General features: G+C 44.2%; 1 protein-coding gene across 1 annotated transcript in view; it reads left to right on the top strand.

The window, feature by feature from the left end:
- The first annotated feature begins 8,825 nt into the window (after positions 1-8,825).
- VWC2L (von Willebrand factor C domain containing 2 like) overlaps positions 8,826-12,672 on the top strand; it is a 125,757-nt gene continuing 121,910 nt past the window's right edge. Inside the window, exon 1 of the mRNA XM_044432117.1 lies at positions 8,826-9,233. Coding sequence (XP_044288052.1) covers positions 8,841-9,233 — 393 coding nt within the window. The 5' untranslated portion in view covers positions 8,826-8,840. The remainder of the gene's footprint in view (positions 9,234-12,672) is intronic.

Raw genomic sequence — 12,672 nt, 5'->3', positions numbered from 1 at the left:
CTAGCGCAGAAAAAGCTCTCTTCCACGCGGCCCCAACCAAGCATCCCTGGGAGGGCTGAGAGTCTGTGCCTGCCCTGAAGTCACCCAGTTGGCGCCATGGCTGAGCGGGGCCAAGCACACATGGCCTGAGTCCATGGCCTACTGCACCACAGCGGCTGTCTTGCAAACCCTTGCCTGCCTCCCAGCATGACCCTGAAGGCAAGGGGGCAAATCAAAGAAGCAAGTCCAATGCAGTCATGCATCCACTGAAGCCGTTCTGGAAACTTTTTCCAGGTTGAAGGAAGCAAGGAGCAAACCACCTGTTTCCTTCAGCTGCTGCACTTTCCCTTCCATGCTTACTCGTAGATGCTGCTTTCAGCTAGCAGTGGCTTTGTCTAGCCAGAGACATAGCATGTATGGGCAGCCAGAGCCGCAAGCATGTTGTTCCAGCCTTTACAAGTTTAATCTCTGCTATTGTTAGATACTCACTTATTTTATTATTTTATTTTTCCAAACACATCAACAAGGATTTCATACTGGTGCATATATAATTATAAAAAACAGACAAACATTTTAAATAACAAGAGGCATACAAATCTGAACCAGCGAAGACCAATGACCCACATCAGGCAATCCAAAATCAATTTTGATTTAAATTGAATTTGCAAGGTATTACATATGTTTTTAAATTCCTGGGTAAGCAGGAGTACATTGATTTAATCTTAAAATGTATATTGTATGTGCCATCCAAATTTCCCTGGGGAGAACATTCCAGCGTTGAAGTGCCAGCACGGGAATGGCTAATGCTTTGGCAGATGCACCCTGCCAAAGATGATTTATGGAGATTTTGCTGCAAAGGTAGGTGGGTATGGGAAGAGGCAATCCTTCAGATATTTGGGCCCAAAGCTGTTTAGTGACTTAAGTGCTCATCAGTGCTTTGAATTAGCCTCGGATGTTAATAGAAAGCCAGAAACTGGGCTTTCCTTGTGAACTGGTACAACATGGCTCCATCAGCAGAAATTGGTCATTGTCTTAGGAGCTGAGCTAAACCCTGGGTGCAATGGGTTCATTATAGCAGGCCATCGTACCAACTACCAGAATATGGCTGGCCATGGCCAAGCTATCTCTGTCCAGACAAGTGTCGGCTGGCTAGCCATGCTCCAAGCACTGAGGCCAGTTGTGCTGGATCAGCCAAACAGTGTGCCCCTTCCTTCACAGGCAGCGCAGCCCTTTCCAAGGCAGGTCGGCCACAAACTTCCCTGACCCAGGAGCCATCGCCCACAGTGCTGCTGACCTGTTGGGATTCCCTTTCAGTTTACTGCCCCTCGTCCAGGCTGTTCCCAAATCCAGCACCTCCACAGCCTCCCTTGATCCAGAACACTGTGAAACAGAGAGACTCATCAGCACTGCGTTCTTCCCCAGCCCTGCTCTCTGTCTCTCCCCCTCCCTCCCGCTTGACAGAAGGAATTAATCAGGCTGACCAAGCCTGGCCTAGACCCAGATTGAAATGGGTCTGGATGATTCATTTCATCCAACAGTGAAGGTATATTTGAAAAATGTAACTGTCTTTGTCAAGCTTCCCTCGCATGCAAAGCAGCCATCTGCATGTACTAGGGACAAGCTGCAGGCATCGCCCCACTTGGACATTTATCTCGTACAGACCCTGAGGAGGGCGCCCCACTCATGCTTCGTACAGGCCCCACTGTATGTCTCCATAGTCTAGCTTAACCTCAACTCAGAGCGTAACAGCAAAAGCAGCAACGTTTCCTGTGACACTTTAAAGATGGAGGGCATGATCCTGTGGCCACTAGCACCTGCCTAGGAGACTTCAGAGTCTCAGTCCACCCTTGGAAGCTCACTGGGAGGCAGGAGCTGGGCCACAAAGGCAGAGGCCCTCCATTCCTCTCACAGCTGTCTGTGGCTCCAAGATCACGCAAGCTACCTCAAAGGCAGTGTTTTCTGGGCCTTCCAGGAGGAGGGGAGGGGCAGGGGGGGCAGGCGCATGCCCCCAGCACATGCAGCGTCCTGGCAGAGCCTGAGCCACCTCTTTTCATGCTGTAGGCCATTACAGGTAAGTGGCCAGCCATCTAAGTGCTTTGCAGGGTTGGAGAAGGGCAGACGACTCCTCCAGTACTCCTACTCTCCATAAGATGCTTGTAGCATCATTGGACTGTGCTGCCCAACCTTTATTCTGGCATAAGTGTTGGCAGACTATAGCCCACTTCATCAGACGTATGGAATATTAGGCATGATTTTGAGTCATTTACTGCACATATGGCATATGTGAGGGAAGGACAGGGAAACCGTAAACAGTGAGAGACTACAAATATAGACTAACAAGGCTACTCTCCAGTGTCACAACCAGATACTTGTTTACTCTGAATGAATTAAACTGAGTTCAATGGCCTTTATACCTAACTGTGTGTGCATAGGACTACAACCTTAGAACACAAGCTAAATCTCTCTTCTCCTCCACCCCACTTCCCTTCTTTACCTTACCATAAGGTACAGAAGTAAATCAACATGAAGAAAATTGGGCTGGATGTCCAACACACGTACCTACTATGGAGTTGATATATTGTTGCTTTTTCCCCTTCTTCAGTGTGTCAGAATGGGATGGGGTCTAGAGACAGGTATGTTGCTGGACAGGTGGGCACACCTCTGCCATCAGCAATAGCAGGGCCTGCAAAAATCTCAGGAAGACCTCTGCTTCAAATTCTTTGTGTGCACTCAAGAGGATGGGATGTGTTCAAAATTAACCAGGAGGTCCCTCCTCCACACACAGGATCCCTCTCCTCTCCTCTCCTCTCTATGGTTAAATTCACTGAAAGGCAATAGCAAACTTATTTCCCCCAGAAAGATTGAATGAAACAATTGCTCATTTCTCAATTCGGGCAAGTGACCGAGTGTTTTGTCCCCTGTCTCAGGTTCTATAGGGCTAGGGACTTGCTCTTGCTCATTTGAAATGGCCAGCTGGTGGACCCAGGCACAGTGGCCAGGGGTTAGGATCTGGACCCCTCCTCCGGAATTCTGATAAGGGCAGCATCTAGGTTCAAGAGATTATAAAGGGCTGCCCTGGCAAACGTGTCACTGCATGCTTCTGCAGGCTGCTCCACATCCCTACGGGAATCCCAGTGCAACAGTCCTTTCACCACCCAGAAATGCTGTGGGTGGCTGCAGAAGCATAGAAGTGGAAGTGCCTTCCCACCCTCATTGCCACAAAGTAGGCAATTTGATCTGTTCTTACTTGTGTGTGATTGCAGTTACTATGCAGTTACTCATCATTTGTTTTCTTCCATTGCCACCAACTCCATGGTAAATGGAGGGCAAGCTGGGCTTTACAACACAGGACACTTGGGAGTGATTATACCCTCAGTTCTTTCCATCTCACCAGTGCCCACAGTCTCAACCATAAAATCCCGCAGGGCATTGTAGGACCCTCTGGATTCCACAGGTCTTCACATGTAGATACCCTTGCCTACACTTTCCCAGTTGCAAATGTACGGATGATCCTTGCAGAAAATCTGGTATCACTTATATTTCAAACAGCAAGTCACACTTTACAACTACTTTTTATCTGAAGGTATGTACACAGCCTCTTTGAGCCAGATCCTTGCATATGGTACAGACCTCTGTGCCTGAGCGCTCTCCCATTGCCTTCCACCCGTGGTGATGCTGAAAGCATCCAGTTGCACTAAAGCGGATGATTCTGAGTCAGGGGTCTCAAACTCAACTTACCTGGGGGCCACTGGAAGTAGAGTCTGGGTGAGGCTGGGCCGCATCGAGTAGTCCACCACTGCGGTGGTGGTGGGCCACTCATCCCGCGTCGCTCCCGGAGGCCGGCCCGGGCGCTGCCGGTGCTTTGAAGGCCACAGGGCCCCTCCCCCGTGCCCCGGCAATTGGCCCGTGGGCCGCGAGTTTGAGACCCCTGCTCTGCATGAAGATGCAGGAAACAGGCCTCTGTGGGCATGAACTGCACAGCACCTTCCTCCAAGGGATTGAATGGTTAAAGTGTTTCTCTTCTGTTTAGGTGCAGAATTTGCTTACTATACATAGCAATTCGCTCTGTCCTCATGGTCTTCTTGCATCTTCTGTAACAATTCCAATCTTATTTATACATATTTCTGTGGCAAAACTATCCTGCAAAATGTTAAGTCTTTCCGCATATGGTATCCTGTTGAATAGATTTATACAAAAATTATGCAGTTGTACTGATTTGGATAGTTAATATACAATAATTTCAGTTTTTCATATATAATTTTGGTTCCTTAGCATAGGGTATAAACAGACTGAAACAAAGTTATTGAAATAAATATATTTGAGTCTTACATTAAATGATAGTTCCAACAGGAGTTTTATTTAATTGAATGGTAGTCCATTTAATCACTCAAAAAATCTAATCGCTTTTAATATCAGTCTGACTTACCCCTCCCCACTTTTTTGTGAAAGTGCATGATTATCTGCAGTCACAGTTGCACGCTGAACATGAATAAACAGGATGTGAGAGTCTACAGTCTCAGGTGTGGAGCTGCTAAGTTGCTTCTGTGTCTTCTAGACCTCTGATCTCTTTGCTTTACATTACAGGTCGTATTGTAGCTCTTGCAAGCAATGATGGCACTGTGAAGACTTTAGAACTCAAGTCGGGGCATCTTTCCAGCTTGTTGGGCCATGAAGATGAAGTCCAAAGTGTTGTATTTGATCACAAGGCAGAACATCTGATTTCTGGGGGCTCTGATGGCACTGTTCGAATCTGGAACTGAGATGCTTGCCTGCCATTTAGTGAAATCACATCAAAACACTCCAAGGACCTCCTAGCAATAGAGGTACCTTAAAATGCATTTGACACTAATGCCTGAAGTGATGGGGTGAAATACAAAGTTTCTAATAAAAAGATTTCTCAGCTTTTTGCTTTTATGCCTGTTTATTTGACTATAAAGAATACATTTAAAAGGCCATCATTTGGCATTTTCCTGGAGAAATAGCTTTACAATGACGCCTAATGACAGAGGAGATGAATTGCAAGGGAAATGTGCCCCCCTCCTTTCAAGGGACTTCAGCACAAGCCACAAGAGAAAACCTACTTTTATGAAATAGTAATATATTGTACTTTTTCTAGTATTGAATAGATCTACATTTGGGGAGGGGGTGAACTTAAAACACACGTCACCCACCACTTGAATGTAGTGTCTATCTGAAGATTATTCTGAATCACAGCAAAGCAAGAATGAACAAGTTTCAGACCAATGCCCTGACAGTTACTCTTGCCTCATCATTCAGTAACTGCAGAGAGCTTCCATCTACCCACTGCCACTTCCTGGAACGTAGCCCTGCAGTCTGTCTGAAACTGGTGTCTTGAAATCGGCAGATTTCTTTCCTTTTTTCTAAGGGAAAGGGAGTTGCCAAGTGCAAAGTATTTTTATGGGCATTTTAGAAAATACCTTCTGCCTAGGGAAGGTGTCCAAGGGTGAATGTGGACTCCCTGGATAGCTGCACAGGATTTGTTTTCTTCGCCCGGAGGAGCCGCACGTTCCGCCTGCATGATGCACAATGCGAGTCGCTGACTACTGTCCGTGGTGCTGAAGGCTTCCAGCTGCTCGGCAGAATGCGCTCCGGAGAGGCAGCCGCCGAGCTGCTGCTGCTGCCGCTGCCGCTGCCGCTGCTGCCCAGGGTGCTGGATCGGGCTGAAAGTTGCTGCCGTGCTTGAGATCCACGCATTCCCGACCGCTCGTCTGGGAAGAGCTTCTAAAACGCAGCAGGCACAATGGTGCTGCCGACTGCATTTCAGGCTGGGTTGGCTCTGAGCTCCGGCACGCTGTTGCTGCTCCTGGAATTGGAAGCATAGCACATTCTCCACCCTTGCGTGCCTTTTTGCAGCTATTCAGAGGGAAGCGATCTGGTGGGCTTTTGGGGTGGAATTGGAGATTGCAGCCAAGGATATAAGAGGATAAAGAGCGAGCAAGCAACAATGATTATGCTTTTGGAGTGTGGTTTTGTACTGGCAGCCTCACCTCTGGACCCCTCTATGGTGGCTTGCTTTGAATTCTGAACACGGGGTTAAAGCTTCAGTTTCATGGTGCATCTGCTGGGTTGCTTCTACGAAATGGGAGGCACTGGGGGAAGGGATTTTCCATGATTCTCCCATGAAAATGTAATTAAGAAGAATTGCTGTTTCTAACACGTTGTTGAAGTATTCATTCATGGTGGCCTGTGATCCTTGCCAATTTTCACCTGAGTAGGTAAGTTATGATTTTCCAGAGGATGCATATAGACTTCCCAAGAGTTTCATACTAGCTTTAAATCTCCTTTGATTAGAAAAAATGAAATCAAGTTGGATTGTATAGTGATAGCTTTCCAGAGTCTGTTGACTTGTTGAATTTTTAACCAACGGACAAAATCCCCATTCTATTCTATTTCTCTTACCTTTAGCAAAATGTAGGTTGATGAAGTTGTAGTAAAATTTTTAAGATGATCAAACACAGCAAAATCCGATTAGCAGTGTTAATCCTTTCTTTTTCCTCTTAATCCAAATGCCTGATTTTTGGGTTTGATTTTTATTAAACCGATTGATCCCCAATCTCCCTTTTATAAATTACTCCTTTGAAATTTGCTTGTTTTCTAAAGTTTCCACAGCTTTAAGTATGGCAGACTTAAGCCTACCTGTAGCATGCAAGTGATTCACTTCTGAAAGGCATGCTAAATGATTGTGCAACACACATAAATGAACTAATATGAATGCACCTTTGGGTAAAAATGCATTCTGCACATCATGAAATGAGACATTCTGAGCATTCAATCTCTCTCTCTCTCTCTCTCTCACTCTCTTTCTCTGCAGAAGCACTGTAAAACTGTTTTCTTGACACAATCATTTAGTTTGTTCTACAAGATTCAGTGCTTGCTTTTTCCCTGAGTCATTCTTGTTTGGCAGGGATTTTTTTAGAACAAAAACATTGAATGTACAAATGTGTCTAAGTAGGTGAATGAAAATGATACACATACTCCGTGTATACATCTATATGAGCATGGCGTAGTTTATTATGACTGAAAACCCCATAATAGTTTAAAGCAGCTCACTTACAGAGTTGGTCCAAGAGTAAAAAAGGAAGCAAGGCAATAGTTTAGTTTCAAGGAACTGATATGCTTTCAGTTCCCAGAATGTTTCATTATAAACAGTTTTAGAATTACCCATTTCCCATTCATTTCCACAAAAGAGGACAGAACATGCCCTGCTACCTGGTTCCTTCTAGCATTGGATTAGAGGAATGATACAGGGCTATGCCTGTACAGTCTGGTGAAGGTGCTGTGGACTTGGCAACAGCCAATAGTGAAGCAGAAAAACAGAAGTCATGTCTGAAGGAAGGGCAAGGCTTAATTTTCAAACCAGGCAACTGATGCCTTTCTGGATGCTATGGGTCCTCTGTACATCAATGGAGGCATACGGGGTACTGAGTTGGCATGGCCTGCTGGGACAGTTCTGTGTGATTAGTCTTCATATTCATGTATTTTTGAAAAGCCATTAGTTATCCTAAGCCTACAAGAAAAAGCAGGGGAAATGTAAAATAAAGTAATAATTAGCTACTACGCTCAAGTGTGAACATAAGCACTTAAAGGCAGCGTCACACACATGCACACCACAGTGATGACAGGCCCCGGTAGAGCACAATGGAGGCTACCTGCTGTGGGGAAAACCAAGATGAACCTACCCTAACAATAGACCAGAGTACACATCATTAAAATTTCTGCCAGAATATTAACACAACTAAAGCAATGTTCACTGTACCTGAGAATCAGTACAGCGTTTTCTTCAGACCTGCATTTCTTAAATGTCTTCTCTTTTAATCTGATGTTTTCCATGAAACATCTGACACATCTGCATCTTGATTTTAATTAGACAGTTGAGCTGTGTTGCAAGCAATAGTGGGTTGTGATCCTAGTAGTTTCATAGAAATAGTGGTGATCTTTGGTTCAAGTCCTAGTCTTTAAAGACTCATTCACATGGGAGTTGATTTAGTTCGTTTGTTCGTTCGTTCAGTCGTTACTTAGTTTTTATGGCGCTTGTATGCCTCCACATGACCCATACTCACAACCATTTAGCAAAACAAGTAAAAAGGAAAGGGAATAAAATCATAAATGTGCATGCGATCCAGATATAAACATTTTTGAGTATGCAACGTAATTATGCAACAGCTGAATGTATGCATAATGTGATTACCATGTTCATCACATAGGCCTTCAACTAATGCCAAGAAGCATCAGTTTTCACCTTACTGGGGCAATAGGCATATTGTCCAATCCAATTTAAAATAACATTCCCTTAGAATGTTCTAGTTAGGATAATGTAGCCATCATCTGGATCAAAGCTGAGGGCACATGGATCATTATCCATATGAGATTGGCAATGCACACCTTTGCACCTTTCATTCAGCTGCTGTGAACATTGTTCAATTTAACTATTGAATTGCACTACTGAGGTGTACATTGCGCATGCTATCCAGATGAAGACAGATGAATGACCAGTCCCTGGTAGCAGACAGATCCATGTTTAACTGGGTAATTTTCCAGGTTATCCCTGCATTTTCCATATGATCTTATAATTCTTATGTTGGGGAGGTGCTGATAAGCCAGTCTCACTTTGCTCTCTTAAGAACTGTTAGGGAAAAAATGTATGTCTAATGAGTTACTGCTTGACAGCTGCATGTCTCAGGAAAGTGTAGACACTAAAATAGATGCCCTTTAAGAAAATATTTCAAACTTTTCAAACTGTCCTATTTGAAATATTTGTTTTCAGCCCACCACCCTGCATCTTCATGGAAGCATCCGTGTATATCTGATATTAGGACCATATACAGAAGTTGAGGAGGGGGATGGCTCTTCATATTCATGAAGCCTGCATATTTCTGTTGCTCATTCCTAGTTTGGTCACTCCAGCTGCCTTCAACCATGAAGACTATCCTGCTGATGAAGGTGATCAGATCTCAAATAATGATAATAATCTGATCTTTGATGACTATCGAGGGAAAGGTTGTGTGGATGACAGTGGTTTTGTATACAAATTGGGAGAGCGCTTCTTCCCAGGCCACTCCAACTGTCCCTGTGTCTGCACTGAGGATGGGCCTGTTTGTGACCAGCCAGAATGCCCCAAAATCCACCCAAAGTGTACTAAAGTAGAACACAATGGATGCTGCCCAGAGTGCAAAGAAGTGAAGAACTTTTGTGAATATCACGGGAAAAGTTACAAAATCCTAGAGGAATTTAAGGTAAGGCCAACTCATATCCAGTGATTAATTGGTTGGTAATTTATCTATGCAGATCTATGTTCACCATATTCAGGTGCAGTTTTTCAGATTCCTAAGTCTGTAGTCCAAATGATATTGGAAAGGTTAGGTTTATGTCCAAGAGAAACTCTACAAATTATTTGGTGATCTACTGTGATGAATTATGGAGATGTACTGAAAATTCCGGCTCCCATAGAAAGCAGCGAGTCTAGCTGCTGTGGGTTCCAGAGCAGTGGGGTCCCTCAGGGACATGTGTCCATCTGATATCTCTTCTTAAAAATGGTGTCCCTCTGATTTCCCACACCAGAGGAGACAGCACATGAGCTTTCTGACTGACCTTCATCTTTCAGTCTTTTCATGGGAAATATTTTTGGTCACAAACATGAATGAAGACAAGCAAAACTTTGCCAAGCAAATTCATATGCCATATTCTGGAAAGGTAGGTTTTATTGTTGACCCCAGTATTATTCTATGCACTAGTACAATAATTTATTTTGGCTACATAAAAACTCCTGTGAATATTAAGCATGTATGGCTGAAAATGCTCTGTCAAATTTGCAGGCCTGGTTGGCTGCACCTGGAGCTCTCTTGAGCAGCTATGCTCTGATTATTGTGAAGGAAATCTTTTGACACTTGTAACCTTAGGCACTGAAAAGCTTCAGCAAGGCTGAAAATGAGAACCCAAGAAAGGGAAAGGGACTTTCCCTATTCAGAGGAGATCGATGCTCCTTCTACCTCAAGAGAACTACTTTAATCACTCCTATGCACAGTTCTCCAGAATCATCTTTCGGATGGTTCAAGATGCTTGAACTGGCATTTTCCATGTGAACATGGAATCATCATGGTATGATTCTTAGGAAAACAGAATGAGAAGAGCCTAACATTTCTCACACTTACAGTCTTTCTGAAGAGGGCCTTTGGACATCCTGGATCTTAATGTTCTTCAATTAGCTATTACTAGATTCCGCCCCCCTCAATCATTCCAGTGGTAGTGATATTTCTTCACAGTGAGACAATCCTGGATCATAGACTGGGTTCACATACCATACCCTTTCTCCACATGCAAGGGACCATATCCTTCACTGTGATTGCATTTGTGGAGAAACAGGCAAATCAAGCCCTCACTCCTATACATCCATAGCAATCATCTTAATCATGACGACAGCTGGAAAAGTTCTGCTTTGTTCACAAGAATTAATTCCAATATATCCATAATCTCACAGTTTACATGTTATTGGCACATTGCACCCAAACCTAAGGATAATTTAAATTATTGTTTTATTTAATCCCACCTTGTCTCAAAGGACTTCAAAGAGATTTAAGAATAATCAATTAAATCAATACTATTTCAGTGGGAGAGTCAAACATGTTTTTCCTGTTGCAATAAATGGGGCTCAGGGGGCACTTAACTTTGAAAACACTTCAGAAACATTGGCTGGTGAGAATGATAGATGCTGACAATTAAGCAGAACAAGTTAGATGGAGCACCTGCCTCCCAGGTGACAATGGCTTCACTTCTGGGCAAAAGGACTTGTTGGGATCTCTTCAGGTTGCGATCGGGCCACATGGGCCAGCCTGGGTTTTAACATCTTCGGGGGGGGTCCTTCTCTCAGTACCATCACATCCAGAGGCACATTTGCAGAGGTGTGGGAGAGCGTCTCCTTGGGATGCCTAGATTGGCTCCCCTGGAGCTTTCATTCTGCCAACAGGTAAAGACAGGTGTACATTTTGGCCTGTTGGGTTGGATGCTGTCTTTATGCTTTCTCTGGAGCTTTGAACTGTGTTTCAGGAATTTGTCCTATGATTGTTACTGGCAAACGGTGTGACGAATCCAGTCTGAGGGTGGGAATCCATTGGATTTCCTTAGGTTGGCTCCCAGACTCCAGTCTGCTTCCCTGCTGTCCTAAGCCTGCCTTGTATTGAACATTATTTGCGTGGGTGCCCAGCAGGAAGCAAGACCGACTTGCGTGCATGCCACTCCCTACACACCCACTGTGCAAGTGGAGTTTGCCTTCTGCATACAACTGGCAAGCTTTGTGTACTTTGCACAAGATAATTTGGCACAGGGGAGGGGTCTGCTAGAGTTCCCAAGTTTGGTCACTTCCTGGCGAACACAAAAGTGCTGGATTTTTACATTCCTAATGGTTATAACTGAGCTTTTAATTTAAATTGTTGGTTATTAATATTGTTAGCCATTGTGAGAACTATATCTTTCTTAGAAAGATAGGGTATCAAGCAAAGAAAGAAAGAAGCAAACACCTTTGCTTTGAAGTCCTGTTTTGAGTCTGGCATTGCTTGAATCTGTCCAAATTAGCCCTATTTGGCCAAAGTTTACTCATTCTTAGCCAGGACAAGTGTAAACTGGTATATTTACCTGATACCAGGTAGTTATGCCTTACCAGCTGAGCATGCCTGAATTCCAACCTAGCTGAGACAAGAAACAAAACAAACCCCTGGTTTGTTCAAATCTACTGCCTCCAATGCCCTCATTTTAAATTCCATTTGGTCTCAAGTGTATGACATTTGTGTTGGAAGATAATGAATAAATAGTTTCATATGGGATTTTGTTATAGTATTTTATTTTGTTCTATGCAGTTCAGTGGAGGATTTCAGCTAATTTATTATACTGAATTTGTTCCATATGATTCATCTTCATGATGGAACAGAGCTTTCCCTGAGCTCAGCTTTTGTTTTCAAACAGAGGCCCACTTAAAGAACTTATTTCCCATTCCTCCTCTACCCCAAAATCTTTTACCATTGTTAGTAGTGGTATCTCAGGCTTTTCTCCCACAGAAAACTAGGACCAGGTTCTAGGCTGGCAGGAAAAAGGCGCGCGCGCGCGCGCACACACACACACACACACACACACACACACACACACACACACACATATGCAGGTTGCAGAGGAACCCCATGTGGAAATAGCCCCAACAGGCTCATCGTGGTTGCTGATAAAATGGAAAATAGGCTCTGATGCTACCATAGTTCACTTTCAGTCAGTCCCAGTTCATGTTCAGTCATGGACCAAGTATGGAAGAGAAACCAAGCAGATTCCCTCTGTGGTCTATCAGGCCCATCAGGCCACCAGGAGCACACGGCTTCCATATGCCAAAACTTCCTGCTCCTAAGCCTTGCCTTAGCACAGCATCCCAAAAAGCTTACACACAACAGCATGATGGTGTCTTATGGCAGGATATGGAGGGTGGTGAGTCACCCTAGAACACAAGCATGGCTTCCATTCGGTTCATCAAAGAAGGTAGCCATGTTCTGGTTGTATGTGCTTACGTGCTCCTGGGCTTGTAAAAAACTAGTCTGAAGAAATTCTATTTTCTCCAGCTGTGCCTTAAAGCCAGAAGCCAAAATGGCCTCAGTCTGTCAACACTTTGCTTCCACAGTAGTTGCCTTTCTCCTTCATCCTTGG

This window comes from Varanus komodoensis, unplaced genomic scaffold (genome assembly GCF_004798865.1).
Source record: "Varanus komodoensis strain SLA01 unplaced genomic scaffold, ASM479886v1 scaffold23, whole genome shotgun sequence".
Lineage (NCBI taxonomy): Eukaryota > Metazoa > Chordata > Lepidosauria > Squamata > Varanidae > Varanus > Varanus komodoensis.
The sequence above is the reverse complement of the archived record's forward strand: the minus strand, read 5'-3'. Positions and strand labels throughout refer to the sequence as shown.